Consider the following 12,873-nt stretch of genomic DNA (forward strand, 5'->3'; position numbering starts at 1 on the left):
ACATCATCTTTCACATTATACAAAAAAAAATGGGGCAACTATTGTGCTTTTTTGATTTTTTTTTAATTCATTAAACTGAATTAAAAAAATAATAAATTGTGTTTGCAAAACCACTGCGCAAATACCACGTGACACAAAAAATTGCAATGATCTCCATTTTATTCCCTAGGGTCTCTGCCAAAAAAAAATGTATGTTTGGGGGTTGTAAGTAATTTTCTAGTAAAAAATACTGATTTAAACTTGTAAACAAAAAGTCCCAGAATTAGCCTGGTTGGCAAGTGGTTAAGCAATTTGTTTACCGGTTTAACAGTTCATCTTCCTATGCCACATCTCCACTTCCAGCCTACTGATTGGACAGTCATTGGCTAATGAGCAAGAACTGAGGCAGTAAAGTGAAACCAGGAAGCAGTAAAGACTAAACCGGAAGTAACATAGAGATCTTACTGGCTAGCAAAGTTACGTGTACCACAAAATAGCTGCCGATCCTTTTGGCAGGTAAAACAGCAAACATTAATGTATTTCAACCCTTTGCTTAGCGCTTTGCCTGTTGCGCAACATTAAAGTGATTGTAAACCTTACTTTTTTTTTTTTTTTTAAATAACAAACATATCATACTTACCGCCACTGTGCAGTTTAATTTTGCACAGTGTGGCCCCCGAACCTCGTCTTCTGGGGTCCCCCGGCAGTTCTTACTCGGCCGCTCCTCGCATCGGTTAACCCCCTGGGAGAAGCGCATTCCCTGGGGGTTACCTTGCGGGCGCGCTCCCAAGTCCAGCATTTGCGTGCATAGACACAGAATGCTGGACTCGGCCCCACACCCGGCGCCCGCGTCATTGGATTTGATTGACAGCACCGGGAGCCAATGGCTGCGCTGCTATCAATCTATCCAATCCAGAGCCGAGAACCCCGAGCAGAAAGGGTGAGCGCGTCTCCGCCGAGGGAACGAACGGGCTCAGGTGCGTAAAACGGGGGGGCTGGGGGGGGCCGGTCAGTGTCAGAAGTTTTTTCTCCTTAATGCATAGGATGCATTAAGGTGAAAAAACACGAGGGTTTACAACCCATTTAATCTTGAAATGGTGAAAAATTGCCAATCTTACCTTTAAAACAATGGCATCGCTCTGTTATCTTAGAAATACTTTGTGATATATCAGTGTTATCCTGAGAAGAAATGAATGTTTATCTAAGAAATGGTTATTTCAGACGATTTACATACTTGGGTGACTGCAGCTTAGAGAATGCTTCACAAGGCACTTGGCATATCTTTTACTGAGTCACTAAGGGAGCTGTCCAGGGTCCTGCTGAGAAGTTCTGATTAATGTCGTCAAGTGGATTTTCAAACTGCACAGCTGATTTATAGAGCTTTTATGAAAAATAAATACCATTCATGGCAGGAACTACATCCTAGCTGTCATATTGCTAGGTAAGGTAGAATTGCAACACCTGTCTGGCTGATAAAGCACAGGCACCTTTCCTGTCCTCAATCCGGTGAGCCCCCCCCCCATCACTGTGCTCGTAATTTATCTCGCTCAGTTCTTTGCCAAGTAATGTGGTCATAGCCCTGCTTCAGTAATCAATGATGAATGCATAGGCATGCGCACAGAGTGTGCCGGATGTGCCTGGGCACATCCTAATCATCCTGTGCGGTGACGATTCTCCCTGCTTCCTGGTGCCCCCCGTCTCCTCCCTGTAGTGCTGCCAGCTTCCCTCCTTTCCCCTCCCACCCACTACTGCAGGGGATGTTTCAGGATAGATGAATGTACCGATCACTATTGTGTTCATTCTTTACCGATGCATAGCAAACTATGTTTACTATGCTTCAGTTTGCGAATGAACAGGAAGCCACTCAGCACAGAGCACTTCTCATTCGTTCACTGTCCAGTGCAGCTGAGGCTGCAGAGAAAGGGACTGGGGAAGCTCTGTCCTCAGTCACGTTTTCTCTGTTTAGACCCTTAATATTTCACCAAAGGCTCCAGCGGGGCTCCTAACAAAATATTGTAAATAAAAAAAAAAAAAACTAAAATTGCAAAAAATATAATAAAAATAAAAACGACTGACACTGTCCACTGCCATACTGACACCAATCTCTGCTCTACTAACAGCGTCCACTGCTCTGCTGATTTACACTCATGTGTGTGAGGTGCACACCCTAATGCAGTAGGCTGCGCATACCAATGGATAAACGAGTATACTGAGCTCTCCTAAAGGCGTGCCACCCACATACTGGTCATGTTAGGGGAAGGGCTGGCATTAAAATCTATATCCAATAGACTGTGGTGGCTAATGGAAAGAGCAAACCAGCGGGTAATTTAGTGTGTGTTGTCAGCCACCCAAGGCTTAAAAGGTAACTCCACTTTTATGGGGAAAAAAAATTGCAAATAAAATAAAAAAATACTATAGCATATACAACTAAGTGATATTGTAATTAAATGTTATTAAAAATGACCTTTCCTTTTCAATCTGCAGCTCGGTAATTTTTTTGTAAAATACAACATGGCTACCTGGAGGTGTTCTGTACACAGAATCATAATTTCCTGCTTGTGTGATTGGCTCACTGATTTTCCCAGAAGTCTGCACTAAGATACAAGTCAGATTTTTGGCATCCCCTGCATACATTTTTTTTTTTTTTTGGTGAGATACTCCCAATAAGAAATCACGACTAAAGGGATGCAAACCCTGCCACTTTCCTCAGAGCCCTACAGGTGCAGCAGCTGGTTGATAATTATGAAACCACTCCCATTAGACTCACTTAGCACAGGGGCACTGAGAAAAAAACTGGGATTTCTTCAGAATAACAAAAAGTAGGAATCTGCAACAAAGTTTTTTTTTTAAATCCTTGCAATGTACATAGATCACCCAGAGGGGACTGCGATTTTACCAACAATTACTCTTTAAAGCTGAATGCCAGGCCATCAAAGATTTGAAATACATATATGTGAACTGTCCTATCTGCCAAAGGATCTGAAACTCTGTCCAGCCACTCTTGTGAATCATACTTCTCTGCCAGACAGTACAGCCAGGAGGGTGACATCACGTCTCTGCTGGAGTTAAAGGAAACACCACCCTGTCAACATTATGTTTGCAAAATGTATTTTATTTCGGCCACCTTTTGTGTTGCACCATACACAACGTTAGTATGTTGTGTGCCATTCATTTTGGTGTTTTGGTGCGTTGCGCTGCTAAAGAAGGATCAGGTGCAATTTATAATGCACTAGAATGCCTTAACACATCATTTGTTACCTTGGGATGTAATGTTGGTAACATGGTGATGGCGGTTCTGTTACTGCTTCTTACATATTCAAGTGAAAGTCACATTTTCATATTTTTTTCATTGTGTGTTAGTGTATTAAAAGCCTCGTTTGTGTGCACTATGCTTGTGTACATGAACAGTTACTGTCAGGTTAGGGTGATCCAATGGTCACTTTATTCTGTAAACATAAAGGCTCCAAATAGCTTTTTTTATAGATCATTCACCGCACAAAAGTCAGAAGCATTTAAAATGTCCTGTATTTCTTCTAAAAGTTTAATGCCTGTATTGTCAGCTCCTTCTAGTCGCCAAAATGTGTTTATAATTTTTCTGTATTTTTTCTCTCTGTATTTTTTTTATTGAGTTATTTCAAATAAAAAAACTATACCACATATTGGCGACAAGGTGGAACTGGCAGTACAGGCTGGTTTGGCTGGGCTCCTCCTAAGGGTCACAGGAGTACAATTAGTTTTGCACTCCTTTAAACCAATTTTCAGCATAGAGCGGTCTGAAGTCCGCTCTTTATTGATGTCACCAAGATCAGTCCAGGCACCACGTCATCCCGTCTTGGGAAGTCTGGATCTACCAGGTGCCTGGACTGTTGGCAGTCTCCACCTCTCAACGAGCCGCTAAAACGGCCACTCCCCGTCCCTCCGCAGCTCAGCGCTCCAGTGAGTCTGGAGGAGCAGAGCAGGAGAGCTGCTGATTGACAGTCAGCGGCTCTCCACTTGGGGAGCTGAGAGAACCGAGCCATCGGCGGTGTTCGGTGGCTCAGTTCGCAGTGCATCACCTTCATCCCACCCTCTGTGCCAATATGCAGCACCTCTCTTCCTGCTCACTGTGAGGATGATAGCGGAGGCCGGCTGGGAGACTAGAGAGCCAGAAAACACCCAGCTGCTGTGCCTGTGCCCTGGTAGGGTCATACAGGGGAGGCTGAATGATGGAAGGGGGCTGTGATGTAAAGGAGGAGAGGGGCTATTACTGCAAGGGGCACTGTGATGTATAAAGGGGCACTGTGATACTGTATACAGCTGCGCTCATAAGTTTACATACCCTGGCAGAATTTATGATTTCTTGGCCATTTTTCAGAGAATATGAATGATAACACAAAAACTTTTCTTTCACTCATGGTTAGTGTTTGACTGAAGCCATTTATTATCAGTCAACCGTGTTTACTCTTTTTAAATCATAATGACAACAGAAATTAGCCAAATGACCCTGAACAAAAGTTTACATACCCCAGTTCTTAATACCGTGTATTGCCCCCTTTAACATCAATGACAGCTTGAAGTCTTTTGTGGTATTTGTAGATGAGACTCTTTATCTTCTCAGATGGTAAAGCTGCCCATTCCTCTTGGCAAAAAGCCTCCAGTTCCTGTAAATTCTTGGGCTGTCTTGCATGAACTGCACGTTTGAGATCTCCCCAGAGTGGCTCAATGATATTGAGGTCAGGAGACTGAGATGGCCACTCCAGAACCTTCACTTTATTCTGCTGTAGCCAATGACAGATCAACTTGGCCTTGTGTTTTGGATCATTGTCATGTAGGAATGTCCAAGTATGTCCCATGCGCAGCTTCCTGGCTGATTAATGCAAATGTTCCTCCAGTATTTTTTGATAACGTACTGCATTCATCTTGCCATCAATTTTGATTAAATTTCCTGTGCCTTTTGTAGCTCACACATCCCCAAAACATCAGCGATCCACCTCCGTGTTTCACAGTAGGAATGGTGTACCTTTCATCATAGGCCTTGTTGACTCCTCTCCAAATGTAGTGCTTATGGTTTTGGCCAAAAAGCTCAATTTTGGTCTCATCACTCCAAATGACTTTGTGCCAGAAGGTTTGAGGCTTGTCTCTGTGCTGTTTGGCGTATTGTAAGCGGGATAATTTGTGGCATTTGCGTAGTAATGCCTTTATTCTGGCGACTCGACCATGCAGCCCATCTTTCTTCAAGTACCTCCTTATTGTACATCTTGAAAGAACCACACCACATGTTTTCAGAGTCCTGTATTTCACCTGAAGTTATTTGTGGGTTTTTCTTAGCATTCCAAACAATTTTCCTGACAGTTGTCTAAAATTCTAGTTGGTCTACCTGACCGTGGTTTGGTTTCAACAGAAACCCTCATTTTCCACTTCTTGATTAGAGTTTGAACACTGCTGATTGGCATTCTCAATTCCTTGGATATCTTTTTATATCCCTTTCCTGTTTTATACAGTTCAACTACCTTTTCCCGCAGATCCTTTGACAATTCTTTTGCTTTCCCCATGACTCAGAATCCAGAAACATCAGTGCAGCACTGGATGAAAGATGCAAGGGTCTGTCTGGAGTCCAGAAACCCATTGACTTTTTATACACACACACTAATTACAAGCAAACAGATCACAGGTGATGGTTACCTTTTATAGCCATTTAAACTCCTTTGTGTCAACTTGTGTGCATGTCATCAGGCCAAAATCACCAGGGTATGTAAACTTTTGATCAGGGTCATTTGGGTAGTTTCTGTTGTGACTATGATTTAAAAAAAGAGTAAAAACAGTTGATTGATAATAAATGGCTTCAGCCAAACACTAAACATGAGTGAAAGAAATGTTTTTGTGTTATTCATATTCTCAGAAAAATGGCCAAGAAATCATAAATTCTGCCAGGGTATGTAAACTTATGAGCACAACTTTATGTATGAGGTGGACATGGCCTTTTATTTGTGTGAATGTCATTGTATGAATGGTACACATTTTTAATGTCAGTTTTTCTTCCACGTTTTGATACTAATAAACATTTTTCTAGCGGATACAGTAAGTTGTTTTATAATATTTTTTACAAGGGATGGTTGAGGAAAAATATTTTTTTAATTTTAGAGTGTGATGTACGGGGGGGACGGACTGTGATGTAAAAGGGGGCTGCAATGTGTTAAAGTGCAAACATGAGATTCACACCTCTGGCAGAAGCAAATTTTACAAACTGGACCCCCGTGAATTTTAATTCAAGACCCCTGATATAGAAGCAGGACACTGAGACTGCTTTCTGTTTTGCCTACAGGCCTAAACCTTCCAGTAGTACTTTTTTTTTTTTTAAACAGCTCAATCTGCAACAATTGCAACAACCAGAGCTATAAACATGACTGAATTCTGTGTATAAAAATACATAACATTTCTTCTACAGATTATTGATTGGTCCAAGGCACTCAGCCTGCCAGGGACTACGAAATCACCAATTTGTGTTTGTGATTTGTGCTGTGGATTAGTGTGTTGCGCTATAATACAATTTACATTTCAAGGGTCATGAACTAATTCTTGACTTGGCAGGAAATATGAAGAGATTTAATATGGAAGATCATTGCATGTAGATTGTTGAATTGATGTTTAATAAAAGCCATAAATAGTTGAGGGAATTGGTTACATGTTCCTATAGATTCCTGTTATACAATAAATCAGTGGAATATTAAGTTCTCAGCTATAAATGTGATATATTGCTTTTGCAGTCGGCCATCTGTCTACATCATTATGTGCAATCATTTTATTTAACGTTCCGAGCAGAATCCCACTTTATCTGGAGCATATCTTCTACTTTCTGCATTAGTTACCTACCATCAAACACATACTGCAGAATGTATCTTATACAGTTCTTTGCATAAATAGTTACCCTCTTTGATCTTTTTCGATTATGTAATATTATAAGATGGAATTAAAATGGATTTAATTGGGATTTTTACCGTTTCACAGAATGTAAAAAGACACAAGTTTAGCTAGTTCAACCAATACAAAATAAATTAAAAAAAAAATCATATACAAAATCCTAAATCCAAGCTGATCCAGAGGAAGGTGAAAAAAAAGCCCCATAAAGAATAGTTAATAAATTCCTTCTTGATCCTCCAGGAGGCAATCCCATATATTCCCTGGGTCAACAAGCTATAGTGTTTAACCTAGAAATATTGATATCCAGTTATAGTTTTCATGAACACAATGTGAAAAAAGACTATAACAGAAAAAGCAAAAATAAACCTTACACCATGACTTCCACCTGCGCTGTGCAGGGGTGTCTACTTGTGAGATTTGGGATCCTCAGCTTTCCCTGAATCTTGTCAGAAGGTCCAGTCATGTCGCCTTTACCCTGCAGCCAAGGGGGTAATGCAAGTCTATGTTTGCCTTTTCTCCTAAAGTTTGATATTTGATTGCGTGTAATGCTGCTTTTTATACAAGGGGGTTGAAAGATCAAAGAGTTAAGCAGACCCTGCATTTCGATGCAAGGCCCACTTTAAAGGGGAGCTCCAGTCTTATTTGTGTTTATTAAAAGTCAGCTACAAAAACTGTAGCTGCTGACTTTTATAAAAACAGATACTCACCTAGTCCTGGTTCCAGTGATGTGCTCACCCCAGCTGTTCTTCCCATCGGTCTTCTGTCTCCGGCCCTGGCAAGTCACATGTGCGCAGCAATTGTCCCCACTGCACATGCGCAAGCTGCACTGCGCATTGTGAATGGTTCCGTAGTCTTCTGGGACCTGTGACATGTCCCAGAAGACTGCTCGGATCGATGCACATGGTGCTGCGCTAAATTGCAGACATGCTGCATTTTATAGCAGAGCAACGGCCCAATTCGCACTGCAATGGAAGGTAACGCAGCACATTGCGCCGCTCGACATTGCAGAAAATTAAGTGTATGTTTTGTAGACTTCAAATAAAGAATGCACAAAAAAAAGGGGGGGACAGTGCTGAGTGCTTAATAGTGCACCACATTGCACCCTATCCATCTGGTAATGCAAAGCGGTAGGAGTGCTGCATCGCTCCAGCTGCTCTGTGATTTGGCCAAGAGCCAGCATGATTTGGCCGTTCCACATTTCGCAGTATGAGTTTAAATGTAAATCATTAAGCGTTCTCGGCTATCTTCCCATCGATCTTCTGTCCCCGGCGCTGGCAAGTCAATTGTGGGCACCTGGCTGTGAGAGCTTGCGGCTTTAAAACCAGGTGGCCACTGCACATGCGCAAGCTGTGCTGTGCATTGTAAATGGTCCCGCAGCCTTCTGGGACCTGTGACGTATCCCAGAAGACTGCGGGGAGGGGGGAAGGAGAACTTTTGCTTGGATCGATCCACGTGGAAGTGGGAGCAGGCACCTGTCAAAATCGGGTACCCGCTCCCCTCCCCCCAATAAGAAAGAAAAGTGCCATTACTGAAACAAGAAGGGGGGGGGGGCTTAAAGCAGAACTTTCCCTTTTGGGTGAAGTTCCGCTTGAACAAATTGCCAATTTTTTTTATTGTCACAAGTTAACATGTGACTAAATTTCTCACTTTGGATAGAGTAAGGTTTTTTCTTGCCCTTCACTTCCCGTCCCAAAGCCAAAACAGGAAGTGAAATCCCTCCAAAGTTGTGGAATCCCGGTGTGCCACTAGGGTCACCAGAACTTTCCCCTCTTTTCCTGTTCTGATGTCAACACAAAATCTGGGATTTACTTTTAATTTTAATGATAATAATAAACAGAACAAATAGAGAGGCTAAAACTGACAGGTGTTCTTATCCATCTCCACTACATCCAAAGCTAAAAAAAAATGTTGCCTTTTAGTTACACATTAAGCTCACAAAAAAAAGACATTTGCTGTTTCGCCCTCCTGAGCCGCTACTTAGACAAACTATGTTTGTTTGCAGTTGAAATTAGGAGTAATTTGGATAAAGTCTTTACCAGCTTTGTACATCTGGATGCTGCAGTTTTTGCCTATTCTTGACTATTTCTAGCAGAGTTGTCCATCTCTCGCAGGTTAGATAGGTATTGAGAGAAATGTTTTTAAAATGTATGTCCAGCAAAGTCCTTTTTTACTTATTTATGGATAGATTTGGGGAAGTGTTAGAACCTCTTTCAGATTTATACTGCTATCCACGGCTCTGAGATTTACCCTCGCTTCTTTTTCTTTCTCGCAATGTTTTATCAAATAAGAATGGGGGGAACTTTCCAACCACAGAGGTGAAATGCTTTCCTTTAGCAAAATGGAGAAAGGCCCGAAGCCCTCTCAGATTTGTATTTCGGTCTGTGCCCCATTGAAGATTTTATCACTTTCTGTCTGGTAAAACCCTACACTTAAATTATAGTGTATTGTGAATCCACGCCCATTTCAATGGGCTACACTACACACCACAAAACGAAGTCAGTCAGCTGCAGGTCAGATATGCACTTGTCAATGTATTCTGAATGATCTTAGAAGCGTCTCAAACTGATGCCATCAACACAAGCTCCATCTTGTCTAGGGTAGCAGTAATGAACCAGAAAGGGGTTCCATTCCTTCCTCACATGAAAACTGTGCTAATTTTTGCTTGTATATATTTTTTCCAATGCTACAAAAGCTTTGCAACCAAATGTGTGATCAAAGGCAGCAGTCATTTCCCCAATATTAAGTGGTTTGCCTGTCCTCTGTCGGATATCTTCTGACCACCTCCACATACCACACAGCATGTTGCTCTCTTGCTTGTTAAATGAAGGTCATTCTGTGTACACATTTGTAATGTCAGTCTGGTTCTCTGCAGGTGAATAATGAGAATGTGGTTAAAGTCGGCCATCGGCAAGTGGTTAACATGATAAGGCATGGAGGCAACCACCTCGTTCTGAAGGTTGTGACGGTGACCAGGAGCCTAGATCCGGATGATACAGCCAGGAAAAAAGGTACTGTTTTGCTATCTGTGTCACACACACAATATTCCCTGATACCGATCACTTGTCACTCATTTTCTTTCCATCTATCACTTATTATAGCATTTTCTTATTTTACTACCCAAATACTGCTGTTGTACTTTGCATCGTCTTGTGCTGCTGAGCCTTTGTCTAAATCTATGTCATCTAATATTGTAATATGCTTTAATCCAAAACATGTGAGAGCTGGATCCAAGCGTAGATTAATCTCAATAAACTGTTTTGAAGTGTATGATGAGAGGTGCCTCAGGAAAAATCCAAGAGGTCCAGAAAACGTGAAAGCACCAGTCCTAATGTTGGGAGAGCTTTGTAATCAGCAGCTGGAGCCTGCTCTGAGTACTGAGATCTTGAAGTATAACTAAAGCAAACGTGAATAGAGTGTAGAGGGATCCCAACAATTGTCATGTGTTTATTGCTGTCTCTGTCCCTCTTATGGAGATTCACCCTCTCTATTTTTCCTGGTAATCACTATCTTCAGCAGTGAAAGTAAAAGAGAATCCTACATTTTGAGTTGTCACCAGAACAGGAATAGAGTGGAAACCTTCCCATGGAATCTCTCACTTCCTGTTGTGGCTATCAGACAGGAAATTAAGGAAAATCTCCCCAACATGATCTCCTACTCTATCCATTTTTTTAAAGTCGTTCAAGTGGTAGTAAACTCTGTTATACCACTTTTACCTACAGGTAAGCCTATTGAAAGGCATACCTGTAGGTACTGTCAATATCTCTTAAACTTGCGCTATTTAGGAGATATTCAGACTGCATGCAGCCGGTGACGTCACCAGAGCATGCGCTCTGAAGATCCAGCATACAGTGCAGAACCTTCAGCGCCCGTGCCGTAGATGGTAGCTCCCACGTGCATGTGTGGGGTGACCTCATCGAGCCCCCAGCCACTCAGGTAACTGGAGGCTGCAAACTCGGAATGAAGACCAGGGGAAGATGGAAGCCCTGTCAGTGGTGGCAGCGTGGTGATAGAGGGCTTCGCTTTGAGGTAAGTCTCTCTTAATGTGCTGACATGCGATGCACACTAGCACATTATGGCATTGCCTTGCAGGAAATTTTTTTTTTCTTCAACTGTGGTTTACTACCACTTTAATTCTGATTTATTGTTAATAATTCGTAACCTGTTCAGGTTAGAGACATCTGTTTCTGTTTCTGCAGTTTTAACTCCTGATGAAGGGGGCCTCTTTATGTTTGGTCTGGAGCTCCTGTTTTTTCTGTAGCCCTGTAATCAAAGACATATCAGGATAGTAATTTGGTAGCTGTCTTTGCTAACTTGATTTGAAGGTACACTTGGGGCTGTCATCCTCATCCTTCCCTCACTACTTTGTGAGTAATTATGCTTTTATTAGGTGTTCAGATGCAGTATGCTAGCTCCAAGTGAGAGACTCCGAAATGAATAAGAGGGGATAGATAGTGACTGCACCTTCAAAAAGAAGTCAGCAATGGCAGCTGGCTGGTTACGTTTGAAATCTAGACCGAACCAAAACTGATATCTCTCTTATTGTTGGACACTGATGAGCTAAATCATCTACTGGTTCTTGTACTTCTCTGGGTCTGCGGCTAAAGTTTTACTTGGATTACACATCTGTTCTGTTGTGTACAAAAGGTTAGGCTCATTGCAGCGTAGGCTTACTACTGCCATAGAACAGGCTCATGGATGTAGGATGTTTTTTCTTTTTTTTGTAAATTTATTTTTATTAATATTTTTCCATAATATATAATACAAAAGACACAAAAAAAGGAACCCATATCCACGCCACGCAGGACAGGATTCCTAGAAAAATGATTAGAAATCAGAAAACACCCAAAAACATTCCCCCCCCCTCCAGGCCAGGAACACCACCCTGTGGATGACCCCACCTTCCTGGATGCAAGTCCCCTAAAACGAGGGCAGGAATACCAACATCAATCATAAACTAAAATATATAGTGGTTTCACAGTTCTTGAGGCAATAAGGCCATCAATCACACCTACATACAATTGTTTAAGCAGCAATAAGTTCCTAAAAAATACCAGTATTAGGACACAAATTACATATCTATATGCACTACAGCTGCAGGATTCTGGTCAAAATGAGAATCACGACTTTTTTTTTTTCTTAGAACAAAGATCACGATTCTCGCGGCGTAAAATCTTTCACATTATACAAAAAATTGTGCTAACTTTACTGGTTAGTTTTTTTTTTATTCATTAAAGTAATTTTTTCCAAAAAAAATTGCATTGCGCAAATACAATGTGACATAAAATATTGCAACAACCACCATTTTATTCTCTAGGGTCTCTACTAAAAAAAAAATATATATATATATATATATATATAATGTTTGGGGGTTCTAAGTAATTTTCTAGCAAAAAAAAATGATTTTAACTTGAAACCAACAAATGTCAGAAAAAAGTTTAGTGTTTAAGTGGTTAAACTTTCCTCATTTACACTCTGAAGTCTATTCCTTTGACAAATTGTTACAATGTTTATACTTAAGTTCCACTGCTAAAGAATGTTGGGATTTTTGGCAGACTGCCTGTTTTTTTTCTTCCTTTCTTTTGAGGACTGTCGGCTTAAGCAGAGCAGAGAGAATTTTCTGCATAGAAAGAATCGGGGAATACTTTATTCAAGATCGCAACGGGGAAAATATCGCGCTAACAATTAATAATGATTAATCATGCAGCTCTAATATGCATCCATATCCAACACCACCCAGACCTCCTCCACTCCAGTAGTACAGATGTAGGATGTTTATTTAGGGTCAATTCACACTAGATGCAGCGACAGACTATTTACCACATTGTAAAACATCTGTCATCACAGGGACACACAGGAAACAATTGTTTCCTGTGTGTCCCATTCACACAGCAATGCAGCCTAGTGCTGCGCTAAAATGCAGACATGCTGCATTTTATAGCATTGCGGAGGCCTAAATCACACTGCAAAAGCAGGTAATGCAGTGATTCGCGCCGGCTG

At 41.4% G+C, this 12,873-nt stretch overlaps 1 protein-coding gene across 10 annotated transcripts in view; it reads left to right on the forward strand.

The window, feature by feature from the left end:
- The window catches only part of SHANK2 (SH3 and multiple ankyrin repeat domains 2), a 951,897-nt gene that overhangs the window by 852,278 nt on the left and 86,746 nt on the right, over positions 1-12,873 (forward strand). For all 10 annotated transcript variants that reach the window (XM_073604227.1, XM_073604226.1, XM_073604228.1 and 7 more), the window contains one exon: positions 9,749-9,884. In XM_073604227.1, the coding sequence (XP_073460328.1) occupies positions 9,749-9,884 (136 nt within the window). The remainder of the gene's footprint in view (positions 1-9,748; positions 9,885-12,873) is intronic.

Source organism: Aquarana catesbeiana, linkage group LG11, assembly GCF_042186555.1.
Source record: "Aquarana catesbeiana isolate 2022-GZ linkage group LG11, ASM4218655v1, whole genome shotgun sequence".
NCBI classification, from domain to species: domain Eukaryota; kingdom Metazoa; phylum Chordata; class Amphibia; order Anura; family Ranidae; genus Aquarana; species Aquarana catesbeiana.